Source organism: Pithys albifrons, chromosome 7 (assembly GCF_047495875.1).
Source record: "Pithys albifrons albifrons isolate INPA30051 chromosome 7, PitAlb_v1, whole genome shotgun sequence".
Taxonomy (NCBI): Eukaryota; Metazoa; Chordata; class Aves; order Passeriformes; family Thamnophilidae; genus Pithys; species Pithys albifrons.
Genome location: NC_092464.1, coordinates 34,153,939 through 34,166,717, shown reverse-complemented (window position 1 = coordinate 34,166,717; position 12,779 = coordinate 34,153,939). Strand labels below are relative to the sequence as shown.

The following is a 12,779-nucleotide window of genomic DNA, read 5'->3' as shown; positions in this document are numbered from 1 at the left end:
CTAATCTTTAAAAGTAGTATTAATAAAAAAATTAAGCGAAAATATCAATGTATATAAAATTCTATCTACTGTCATATGGTATTCAACAAAACATTGTGTTGTCTGAGCAGCTCATTGTATTATTTAAGGAAGCAGTCTCATATTGAGTTTTTTCATTCTTTAAAAAAAATAGCATTCTCTAAATGCTCTTACATATTTTCCTTGTATTTTTTTTCTGTTATAGCTGTATTTAAATGAGACCACTATAAAGCAACTCATTTGTGGACACTGATTAAAAAAAAAAGAAAAGCCTGTTTTAAGGAACAACCTAAATGTCCAGGAAATTGGCATCACCTTCCAGGTGTGCGTGGTTCAAAGTCAGACAATTGATTTTTAACCGAAACTGCAATAGTTTAAATTGCTGGTTTTAGCATAGGGTTTATGTGTTGATATGAGACCTTTTTTGTATGTTTGTATTAGTAGAGCATAATGAGATTATTTTGATGAATAATTGCTGCCTTGTAAACTTGCCACCTACCTACATGACTCTTATGAATATTTGATGATAATAAGTAGTAGGAACTTCACTGTGTTGCTCACATGCACTTAAAACCCCCATCAGTGCAGGAATACCTTTTGTTCTGCTTTTTTCCTTGGGATAAGCACTATGATATTTATATGCCCGTTAAATATTAGACACATCTACGTGGTTCTTAATACCAGGAGTTCAATTTTAGTCATGATTCTGCTGTTTTAGGGGAGAAAAGATGTAGGATGGAAGACACAAATTTTTAACATGAAAATTTCTGTTTTTAGGCAGGGTCAGTTGGCCAGTCTTAGGCTTCTAGCTATGAATTAGCAGTTGAGAAAAAGAAAAAATACAGTGAACCGTACTTGCCATATTGCAGATGCAGTCAAATTCTACAAAGTCTAAAATTGGTGTCTGTAGGTCAACAATTTTGTAGACTTCTGTACAATGTCTTTGGTTTATCCAGTATCACCTTACAGATCCTATGGGCAGTACTTTTGTGTCATATTGCAAAGGAGGCAATATATGTCAACAGAAGGCATCACTTTTTATCATCTCTTCATCTGGTTTCTCTTTTTATAGCCGTGTAATAGAGGGTCCTCTCCTGGTGTGTTGCTTGAAGACATTTATGTATGAAGTTAGTATTGAAAACCACATTTCTGATTTAATTGTGTTGAATTGTGACTCTTGAATTTCTTTGCACATTTGAAAACTTAGTGCTTTCATTATCCAACTTGCTTTACAGACTACATTCAAAACAAAGTTGCTGTATCTTGTTTAATTACATTTGATGACGTTTTTTCCTTTCCTATGTAGCTCCTGCATACTAAGAGAGTAAAATCCATAATTTTACAGATGCTACTATAGCATTTTTCTTGAAAAGCAGTTACAGAATTTGTTTTTCTTTCAGGGCATCAGTTTCCTCCTGTTGCAGCTCAGGATCTTCAGTTTGTTCTGAAGGCTGGCTATTTGGAAAAACGTAGAAAAGGTAAGTCTAGTTATCTTTGTGAAAGCTAGTGCACACTTCATATCTGGGAAGTCTACATGCCTGTATTTAATGTCATACACATTAATAACTTTATACAGGACTGATAAATAAAACAAGTAGAGGCTGAAATGTTGCAACATTATTATGCAAAAGAAGTGTAACACATAATTGCTCCCACAGTATTAAAAGAAAATCCTGTCCTTTACTGACTAGCACAATTATGCTGTGAAAGTCCACTGTCAGTCATAATTCAGAAACTTTCAGGTATTTTTGAAGAAAAGATTAGGAACATATGTAAAAGTACCATAAGTTGACTTCATGTTTCAGTGAGCATCAAGATTTATTTTCCTTCAAGAGGGCAAATATTGATCTCAGCTTTGGTTCAGTCAATATTTACTTTGATTCCATAAATCTTCTATTGTCACTTTAATACCCACTTAATGCTGCAATAACTCTAGGAAATATTCAGGAAATTTTTCACTATTTCCTTATATTTAATGTTATGCATGGCTTCTCTCTTTATATTATTTTAAATACCATTTTTTTTTATTAGCACCTATTTTTATTTCTAATGTCCTTCTCAGTGCCATACATTTCTCTTCTTCATATCCATCTTTTGTTTCCATTCCTTAGGATCTTTCCTGGCTCCTCCTTCCTCTTACCTCACCCTCAAAAGAAGTAGCATATTTGTGATCAGTAATGACATAAACTGATATAATATAAATTATATTAATTTCAGACCACAGTTTTCTTGGCTTTGAATGGCAGAAGCGTTGGTGTGCTATCAGTAAGACGGTCTTCTATTACTATGGGAGTGACAAAGGTACTTATAATATTTATTATGAAAAGTATGTTTTAATGCACAAAAGAATATGAAAACTTTAGTGGAGTTGAAAACTGCAAATTAAAGGTGATTTTAAGAAAGCAAATGAAACTTATAAAAAAAAGTTCTTTTTTTTTAAAACAGTTCGTATACAGAGCTGTGAATTTTTAAAATGCGTAAAATTCTTCAGAACCTCTAAGTGATGTACTTATTTTTTAAAGCAGTGAAACTGAGGAAAGAAAGAATAAGTTTCTTGTAAAGCTACTTTGTGTGACAATAACAGCTTGTTGCTAGGTTTGATAGTATGCTGGCACTCAGCTGTGTTACTAAACAGAAAATGTTCTTTCTCTCCAATGCAATTTTATTTTAAAACATCCTGTAGTAATTAAACCTTCTGAGCTCTTTAGTGATGGTTCTCTCCAGGAAAATATAAGTCTAAAAGCTGCATAGTGGAGTTTCTGATTTCTTTTTAAATAGTTTATGTTCTGGAAAAGCTAGAAATTAAGTAATGTATTTAACTAAAAGCCAGCCATGGAAGTTAAGCTAACTTCTTAAGGTGAATTTTAATGGCCATTTTAGGAAGAATCTGACATAGTTGTGCTTTTAAAATTTACATTTATGTCTTTTTTTAATCCCTCAAAAAATTCCTGGGCAAACTTTCCATTGAAGGTTTTTTCTTCTTCTTGTTCCAATGTTTGAGATCAGTGCAGGTAGTTATTTTGTGGTTTGTTTTTTTATTTCAAAGAGTAATTTAATTTGCTCCAGTTTGTTTCATTCCTTCATATGCTAACTCCTTTAAACTCATCCTCTTTTTTTTAAAAAAAGAAATAAAGTAAGAGTCTAATTTTGAGTCCAGTTTTCTTGTTATGGTTTCCCATCATATTCTGTTTTCTGAGTTTTGTCAAAATACCTGCTAAATGTTCCGTTTTCTTCTTTGCTCTTTCCTTGGGATGTACAGTTTGATCAATCTTCAAAAACATGAACAATCTGTATTGAAAAATTTTGTGGAGGTATGTCATAACACTGATTTGTCATTACTGATGTATTTATTTTGCTGGAAAATTATCTTGTATTGTTTCTTTATAGATGCAGTTATACATTACCTTTAAAAATATCAATTTTTGGAGGATGTATTGCTAGTTCATAAAGATTGTTCTAGATTTTAAAATATTTGTATTTTTATCTGCTATTTTTTAGAAAAAAGAGATTGATTTTTTTCGCCACATTATTTCCTTGTGGCTATGCTCATTAGCTTAATTAGGCTTTCTAGCATATGGTCTTTGGATTAAGGCAGGAAAGTTGCCCATATTCTCTTTTTCCATCTTTGGGTTTTTTTTTTCCTTTTCAACAACCTGATTATCAAGTCCATGTTGCAACTTCTAATACCTTTCCTGAAAGTTAAGAAACATGGAAGTATGTTCCCAGGCACTCAAAATGTTGGCGTCATGTTAGGAATTGACTGTGATATTTTGTGGGATCTCTTTCCTGTATGAATCTATATACAGATGTTTGACTTCTACATTTTCAGCTTTTGTAGGCTGCAGGTTTTTTGAGGAAGGTCCTCCTAGCCATAAACTAAGGACGTGGGAAAGGCACATAGCCCGTGGGAATTGTATAGAATCATAGAACCATTTAGGTTGTAAAAGACCTCAAAGATCATTGAGTCCAATCATTAACCCAGCATTGCCAAACCCACCACTAAAACATGTCCCTAAGAGCCATATTTACATGTCTTTTAAGTACCTCCAAGGATGGCAGTTCCACCACTTCCCTGTGCAGCCCATTCCAATACTTGACAACCCTTCCAGTGAAAATTTTTTTCCTAATATTCAATCTAAACCTTCCCTGCTATAACTTGAGGCCATTTCCTCTTGTCCTGTCACTTGTTACATGGAAGATGAGACTGACCCCCACCTCATTACAGTGTCCTTTCACACAGTTGTAGAGAGCATGGCATGGCTGGACTCTAAACAGTAGTTCATGGAGGAAGTAAAGAGATCAGATGCATGAATTTCTGCCCTACCTCCAAGTGACTGGTGCTGTTAGTGCAGCATGGTGTAATGATTTAATCTTGCAGAAATCAGAGGACTAAGTCACTCTTAACTTGCCTTTGAATAAGAAAGGTTTTCTCTAGCCTGGTCAGAGGTGCTTTCTTCAGGCCTGTGATGCCACTGTATATAAAGCTTCCCGTGCAGAAGCATCTCTTCATCGTTGGGCAGAAAGTGGATACCAGCCATGACAAACTAGTTTATTGTTAAAATTGAGCTGTCATCCTAATGGTTTCGAATGTATGTTCTGCAGTTTATCATGCTGTTGATCTGCAGATTGTCAGCATGGATGAGATGTACAGTGAGGCAGTCCTGAGGAGGTCTGGCATTTAATCACTGGAAGAATCTGAAACTGCTTTCACCCCCACAATTATGGCCAGCAGTTGCACCTGCCACCGTACACTGTTGTGTTGGGTCTTCTTTTACTGTGAGCCTTGATGCTGTGCCAGATGACTTGGACCATGTAGAAAAACAATGTGTGTTCTTACCAGCCATAGTTCTTACCAAAAGCATTGAAGTGTGTGTTTGGGTGACTTCATATAAATTTCTGCCACCTCCTGGGATGGTGTCTGTAAACAATGCTGCTCTGCCCCAGCCTGTGCAATGTCTGTGGAGATTTTCTGTAAGCTGGGCCCTGGTTTCTGACAGGTTCCAGGGCTGATTCGCACAACAGGAAAATTCCCCCTTGTCAAGGTGAACCTTGTTTCAGAGTAGTTTGGATTCTGTACATACTCAATCCTGCTGCTCGTGTCACTTTTAGTGGGGAATGGACTGCTAGTGCCTCTGTGTTGTGGGATGTAATGCTGAGAGGCAACAGGGATTTCTAGGTCCATCTTGGCTTGTTTTGAATTGTTTTTAAAACCACAGAGGTGAATAACCTACGAAGGCTATTTTGTGTCTGGTACAGTGTGTATTTTGTTGGCCGAGGTTTGATTTTTGCACTTAAATATCAGTGGAAATGTAACTGAATGGTAGATGTGCAGCTATAGGATGCCTTTTCATCATTTATGTAGATTTGTTGTTTCCACAATGCTTTTAGCTCTTCTAACATTCTCCTTTTTATATTGGGAAAGTAAAAAGAAGTGTGGAAGTGTATAAAGTTCATAAATACATGTAAGGTTCAAGATTGTTTAAGGTGAATGATGAAAAATGTGAGGCCTAGTCCAGGAGAACATAGTACAAGCTAAAGCCTGTGAAAATACGCTAAGTGGCTGTGTGTGTGTGTATGTGTGTTCACCTAAGAGATTGCAAGCATCCTTTTAACAGTAGTGATGCCTGCAGGCTGGTCTATGTCTTGTTTCCCTGAATTTACCTCAGTTTTCTCCTACATTTGTTGCAGGGTTGGGTCATGAAACAATGTTATTTATCACTGCTTAGACAGGTCTAAGCGAATCACCTGCATTTTTTCCTCTGATCAATGGTATGTGGAGTAGATGGGGGAAGGAGGCTTAAAGGTTTGACCTAGTCACATGTCAGGAATAGGTAATGCAGGAAGCGCATGTGTGTTTGTGCCTGTGCTTCAGGATCTGTTGCTGGCATGTGGCCCACAACATTGGAGAGGATTATGTTAATATCAGAGCCAGGTGAGATTTCCAGAAGCTTGCCTGGTCCTCTTTTTTATAGCCTTTTCCTTTTCCTTTTCCTTTTCCTTTTCCTTTTCCTTTTCCTTTTCCTTTTCCTTTTCCTTTTCCTTTTCCTTTTCCTTTTCCTTTTCCTTTTCCTTTTCCTTTTCCTTTTCCTTTTCCTCTTTCCTTTCTCCTCTTTCCTCTTTCCTTTTCCTTTCGCTTTCCTGCAGTTGCACGCTGAGTACTCTAATTGCCTGTCATTTTTCTATATGATCCCTGGCTGCTTCTGTGTCCTCAGACACCGAGATAGTATGGATAACTTTTCAGACCTCAAAGTGCATGTAAAAGAAGGAAAGTTAATTTGTTGCTTTATAAATGAATGAATTAATGGCTTCATTACTTCTTCCTCAGTAGGCCACATTGTTATATGCCCTTCTGTCTCAGCAAACTGGAAAGATCAGCTAAATGTTTAGCAAGACAGTAATTGATAACATTATGGTAATTTTTCTCCTGTTAATGGGCACTAAAAATTTATTTTCATTTTTATAACTTGAAAATGGTATCTGCCTGCCATTAATATGACATTGAAGATGGGGATAGTTCCGAGTCTTTTAGAAAAGTCTGAGTTTATTTTTTTGAAATTTCTTTTAACATGGACATGATATTTTTGGATTTATCTGAATAGTGAGATAGTGATGGCCATGCCAGTAGTGGACTACTTCTATTTGTGCAAAAGGGGAAATTGTGCATGCTCAGCAGGACTTGGTTGTAGCAAAGTGATGTCAGTCAAAGGCATCTATCTAATATGTACTGGATCCTCTGTTATGGGACTGTTAGATTCAGAACTCGAGAGGCACATTTGCCATTAATAGCGCGTTTTTTAAAAAATAACTACTGGGTATAAGCAAACATAAACAAATTAGTGCCCTAAATAATGTATTTCTGTCATTGCCTCCATTTGTTAACTTTAAAAAAAAATTCAATTTCTCAGAGAACTAGATTAAAGGAAAGAAGAAAAACAAAGTCGATTATATTTCAGGTCTGCTGTCTAAAAGGGAAGAACTTCTGTGCATGCATTTGGGAAGGACTGTTCCAAAGGCTGGAAAAGGAATTACCATTTTGGAGATACTGACACTTCGCTATTTTTAGAAAGCAGACATCCTGCACATGGAAAACTATGTGAAACTACATTTAGCATGAAACCATGTAAACCATAAAATCTTACAGGCTCCTAATTTCAAGATGAAGAGAGTTAAATTATAGATTCTAATAGTATCAATAAATACTTTATCACTCTCTGAAATCTTTCTGTTTGTTCCTTATGTCTTTCTCTGCAACTTCTTTCCTTTCTACTATCCAAGTCCTCTCTGTTTTTCAGAATGCACTAATTCTTTTTACATGTGCTAATAATGTGACACATTGCCTTGGGCCTCAAATTTACAATCCAGTAATTTCAAGATCTTGAAGGTTTACCCTTCTTTGTTTTAGAAGTTCCCATGGACTTAGTTACGCAAGGTTTCTTAAAAACCCTTTTTCTCTGCCTCCCTTGAGACTCTCTTTTCCCCATATAATATTGGCTCTGTTTCCATTGTTAACAACATTTAACTATTTCTAGGATGAATTAAATTTATATGTAAGAAAAATGTTTAAAGTGGCTCTCAAATTTTGTTCAAATCTGAATCTTTGCTATTTTAAATATAGTCCCCCCACATATTTATTTCTCTAAAATATTTGTGTACTGGTTTTGACTTTTTTTTTAATGTCTTTTCTGACTCTCCACTCTACTATATTACCTCTTTATGATTCTAAATTTGTGTTGCAAAATGATCTATACAAACCTAGATTTATTCTTCTGTTTTGTGCCTCACATGGGAAGATGTGGAGATGAGGAGGATGAGGGGTGAGAGCAAAGAACAACATACTCTGAAATGAGATTTGGCTTCATTGTGGAACAATTTATTTGTGATGATGTTCATGATCCTTTTTGTTTTTACAATATTGATATTATTATACTTCTTGCATGTCTATTCTGTGTTGTTCTGGGAAAACTTAAGTCTTTCCTGTTGTTGAATTGAAAAGCCCTATTTTGAGAAAATAAGAGGCAGCAAAAATGTAATTGTTCTTCAGAGAAGTGTGTTCCATCAGCATGTGTCTCCCTCGTTCCTCCTAAACATACTGTTGTATTACTGCCAAAGCAAAACTCGGGCTCTGATTTGAGGGTTCAAAATGAAAATTAAATCTCAGTAATGTAAATGTGCTTCTTGAAGCTACTTCTAAGGCTCCCACCATAAAAACCAATTACATCTAATTTTAAATCTCCAAGTAAAATGTTTTAGTCTTCAAAGTTTTGAAACATCAAAAAATACTTAATTTTCCCTAAAGCACAGTCTCTACATGTGAAAGTTCACAGAAGTCACTGTGGCATTCACTTCACAGGGCAGCTTTAAACCAAAAGTCTGTCTGCATGACTATTTAGCTGCAAGGCTTTGGCAGTAATGTTGAGTCTCATGATCCCAGGATGGCCCTACCTTCAAGCCTGCACCTGACTACTGTGCCTGGACAAACAGCTACTGTGGGTCATGGTTTGCTCCATGGTAATGAGGTGATGGGGTTGGACTCCAGTCCTAACTGGAGAGGTGTATTCTGCAAGAACAACTGGGATTTGTAGACCTTCATTGTTTGTCGACATCAGAGCATGCAGCTGAGCTACAGCTGGCCTGTGTCCTGCCATTCTGTATTTGTGGAGCATTTCTCAGGACATACTAAGTCTTATCTCTGGCTTGCTGCCACAGGGAGTGTGAATGCATACTATGAGTCAGTCTTTCAACTTTAGTGGGTCCTGAGTCAGGGCTGGAAGTGTCACAGTGTCTTAGAATTTCCTCATTTGTAACATTTTAAGTATATGCATGATGCTACACTGGACTTCATTAAGAGGTTACTGCTAAGACAATTAGAAGTAAAAGTAGCAATGCTATGACTAGTGTATTGCTATAAAGGTCAGTGAAAGAATTTAATAGCAAAGAAGATACATATATATATATATACACTTGGTGGTGCATACAGGTATTTTTCATTAGTACTGAAATGTGGTGTTCAGAGAGATAAGACAAAAACAGTACAACCAGCAGAACAATCTAATGGAATATGTGTACCATGCACCATCCCCATGCAAAGTACATCATTTTTATGCTTTAACTGCAATGCTCTTTGAAAGAACGAATACCAGTACAGAGATCATCTGAAATTTGCTGTGTAAAAGTGTATTACCATAAAAGGGATCATCCATGTCACAGAGAAGCAGTCTCAGAAATAATCCAAGAGACTAAATTTGAATACTTGCTGAATTTTTATCTTGACAAATTGTTTTTACTGTTTGAACCTGGTGTTTGTTTATTCTGTCTGCATGTTCCTATCTTCTAGTTTTGATAAACCTCCAGCATGGGAGAGTCAGTCACTTGGTCTTCTCCCTAAGATCAGAAGTGAGGGAACAATAAAATTCCTAGGCAGAAATGAATTTCATTAAAAGGGAACCTAGTTAACCAATTGCAAGTTATTACTTCTAATATCTGCCTTGGTGCAATTTCGTGAATTTTGTATGTGTGTGCTGTTTGATATAGGGGTGGAGAATTGAGCATATATAAAATATTAGGACTGTATAATTAGCATTTATTTAAGACGTAGTAAAACCTACTGGGGGGGAAGAAACTGAAAGTGAAAAGAGAACTGTGCCCTGGATTTTCTACTATAATTGTGTTATTAGGTATTTGCTTGTCCTGGGTGAGAGTTCATATAAAGGTGGAAGGATAAAGAATTTGTGTCTATGTGCATATAAGATTAGTAGCAAGAGTATTTGTCTGGTGACTGCCCTTAGGTCCACTGCTGTTAGCCCATTTTTTGCCCTCTCAGAAGTGGAAAAGATTTGCTTTCCTATTAAATTTCCAAAAATATTACAAAATTATGTTGAAAATTGTAGTTTTTCCTGTTTTGTCTACTGTAGAAGTTTTCTCCTTTTGTTGATAAGCATAAGTAATGGAAACTCAATTTACACCTAAGTTCTATTCAGCAATACTTTAAGTGGTTTTGCTGTTGTGCCTGATGCTTATTGTTTTCTCTATTGTGTGAAAAAAAGCCCCACACTGAATGGCATTTTCTTTCATGTACAACTGTACTTTGTTTGCCTGCACCAAATGTGACTCATGATGCCTGTCTTCGCTTGAATGCTGCACTGTGATCTGCAGAAATTGCAAAACTTAATTACTTTTACATTTTTGTTTTGCTTTTAATATTCACCAAAATATGCCAGAGCACAAAAAATCTGATGTAGAGTTTGGTCTGAAGAGCTCAAAAGGAGTACACAGGTGCTGCTTGCCCAACATGCAATATATTTAAACTCAGATCTGTTGTGATACTTTTATAAACCAGAGCCTTTGAAAAGTAGAATTGTCTTTAAAAGGACCACATGGCTGTACATAATAAACTGTGGTAGGCCTCAGTCCTTTTATTAGCTCATTAAACATTTGCTGTTTTGAGAGAAATGCTTTTGGAACGAACACACATGCACACACCGAAATTAATAACAAAATTCATTCTGTATTTCTACCATATGGAAAGGAGGCACATCTGGGAATGGGTGGGAAAATGTGAAAAGAATCTTTTCCAATTCTTGAAAAGGAGTTTGAAGTTTATTTTTTGAATGAATTTTAGGAGGGAGCTCAGCAAGTTTTGAGTTAGACAGGTTTTCCCTTCGGTTTACTGAACCTGAAAGAGACACTGATTTATAGGAAACGTGCCTTGCAAGTTCCAGTTCTTGGCTTTCCCTAGACACAAGTGTCATAACATGCACTTCTTACTAAATAAGACCACCATCTGCAAACATCCCCCTGTGGAATTCCTTAGGCATCCTACAGAAAAATGTACTTTTGTGTACATCTTCCTTTAAAATAAATATCTCCAGAAGCATCACTTAATCATTTTGCTAAAACCCTCCTTGTTCTTTATAAAATTCATGAAATAGAAAATAAAATCTGAATAAACGATAACCTGCTGAGCCACTTACATTCACTATTGTAAATGAAGCTCTAACTTTGTTTTTTATCTCCAACAGACAAACAACAGAAAGGTGAATTTGCCTTAGAAGGCTACACCATCAGAATGAATAATAGCCTTCGGAAGGATGCAAAGAAAGATTGCTGTTTTGAAATCTCTGCTCCAGATAAGCGCATTTATCAGGTTGGACTTTTTTATGTTGACTTGAAATTAAATTGATAAAGCCGTTACAATTCCAGTTACTGAATTAACATTTCAGTAAAAGAACCTGCACTGATACCTTAATGAAAAAAAGAAAACACTCACTTGCTTGTATTGTATATTCCTATATTAGGGAAAAAAAATCTGATTAAATGTATGTATGTACCTATTCAAATATTATCTTTTTGGTCAAGATCAAAGTAATCTATCAGCTTTATCTATTGGTCATTTCAATATTGTATAGTGTGTCTTTGTGATTTCTTGGATGACTTAAATAGTAAAAAAAAGTTAAAATATGTATCCGTGTTAAATACATATTGTATTGGTCATGATTTCTAAAGGAAAATCCACGTAAAAGCACATATCAGCTGTGCAATTCAGACATCTATCAGGTAGCCATCAATATGGAATGTAAGTTTAATAAGTTTTAAATATCTGAGATTGCGGTTGAAAGCCAGTTAATTAAGCTGTCAGGTAGTGTGTTGGAGTCTGACAAGAACATTTTTAAGAAAACTGTACCCAGCAGTCTAAAGAAATTCATGGGTGTCTTCTAATTGTCAAGGGCAAATTTTGTTCATCAGTTCTGGCTTTGACATTGATGAAGAGAAGCAGCTTTTTTCTGCACAGCTGCCAGCTGCTGATCACAGTTTCAAATCCATCATCCTCTCCTTCAATTACGTAAATTTGTCAAAATTAGCTTACATTATAAGAAGCATCCTTGCAAGAAAAGTACCAGAAGACATGAAAAGAATTACTAATGGTTTCTTGAGGAAGTGACGAGAATGTTACAGTCCCTCTTTTTATTGCTAATGAAACTGTAGTAGTGGTTTTGTCATTAGTGCTAGTAGTTATTAATAAATGTTTAATAGTTTACAGCTGCCACTCCCAAAGAAGCAGAGGAATGGGTACAGCAAGTAAAATTTGTAATTCAAGGTAAGCCAGCCAGTAGAGCAGTAGCCATTATTGCCAGTATTGCTTAGTGATATTAGTTCTGTCCATTAACTTCTCCGTCATGTTGCTACATGTAGTGTTCCCACATGTCCAATTTTGGAATAGCAAGTCCTAGTTTTCAGTTTATTGTAGCTTTTATAAGACTTTCCTCTTTTTCCAAGATTTTTGCTTTTCTTCAAGAATACTAGAAATACTAGAGAGCTTGAAAGCTCTCCCTTATACAAGCTCCCTTATATAAACTTTCCCTTATCCCTTGAAAGAAGATATATGTCTATATATATATGTATGTATATGTGTGTGTGTATATATGTGTGTGTGTGTGTGTGTATAGTATAAGAAAATAAGTAGAATAAGGTGCAGGTCACAGAAGAATTGTGTTTTCATTTTGCATAAATTTCTGCTTAGGCATTCTTTTCTATCTAAATGTTAACCTTTTAAATTCTTGTCACATAGATACAGGATCTAATACTATTCCTGAGGAGGAGGAAGAGGAGTATGATGATGTTGAACAAGTAAACAGTGAACCGACAGATGACAGCATTTATGAAGAAGTTAAAGGTATTGCTGAAATTTTTTACTTTGTGACTTGTGATCATTTTGTCTTCTCTACTTCTAGTTTTGATATCTCTTAAGTAAGTGGGTAAAGTAA

The 12,779-nt window shown here is 35.7% G+C and overlaps 1 protein-coding gene across 4 annotated transcripts in view; it reads left to right on the top strand.

Annotated features, from left to right (window-relative positions):
- The window catches only part of SKAP2 (src kinase associated phosphoprotein 2), a 119,380-nt gene that overhangs the window by 67,630 nt on the left and 38,971 nt on the right, over positions 1-12,779 (top strand). For all 4 annotated transcript variants that reach the window (XM_071560980.1, XM_071560979.1, XM_071560977.1 and 1 more), the window contains 5 exons: positions 1,419-1,496; positions 2,236-2,319; positions 11,037-11,161; positions 12,049-12,112; positions 12,584-12,688. In XM_071560980.1, the coding sequence (XP_071417081.1) occupies positions 1,419-1,496; positions 2,236-2,319; positions 11,037-11,161; positions 12,049-12,112; positions 12,584-12,688 (456 nt within the window). The remainder of the gene's footprint in view (positions 1-1,418; positions 1,497-2,235; positions 2,320-11,036; positions 11,162-12,048; positions 12,113-12,583; positions 12,689-12,779) is intronic.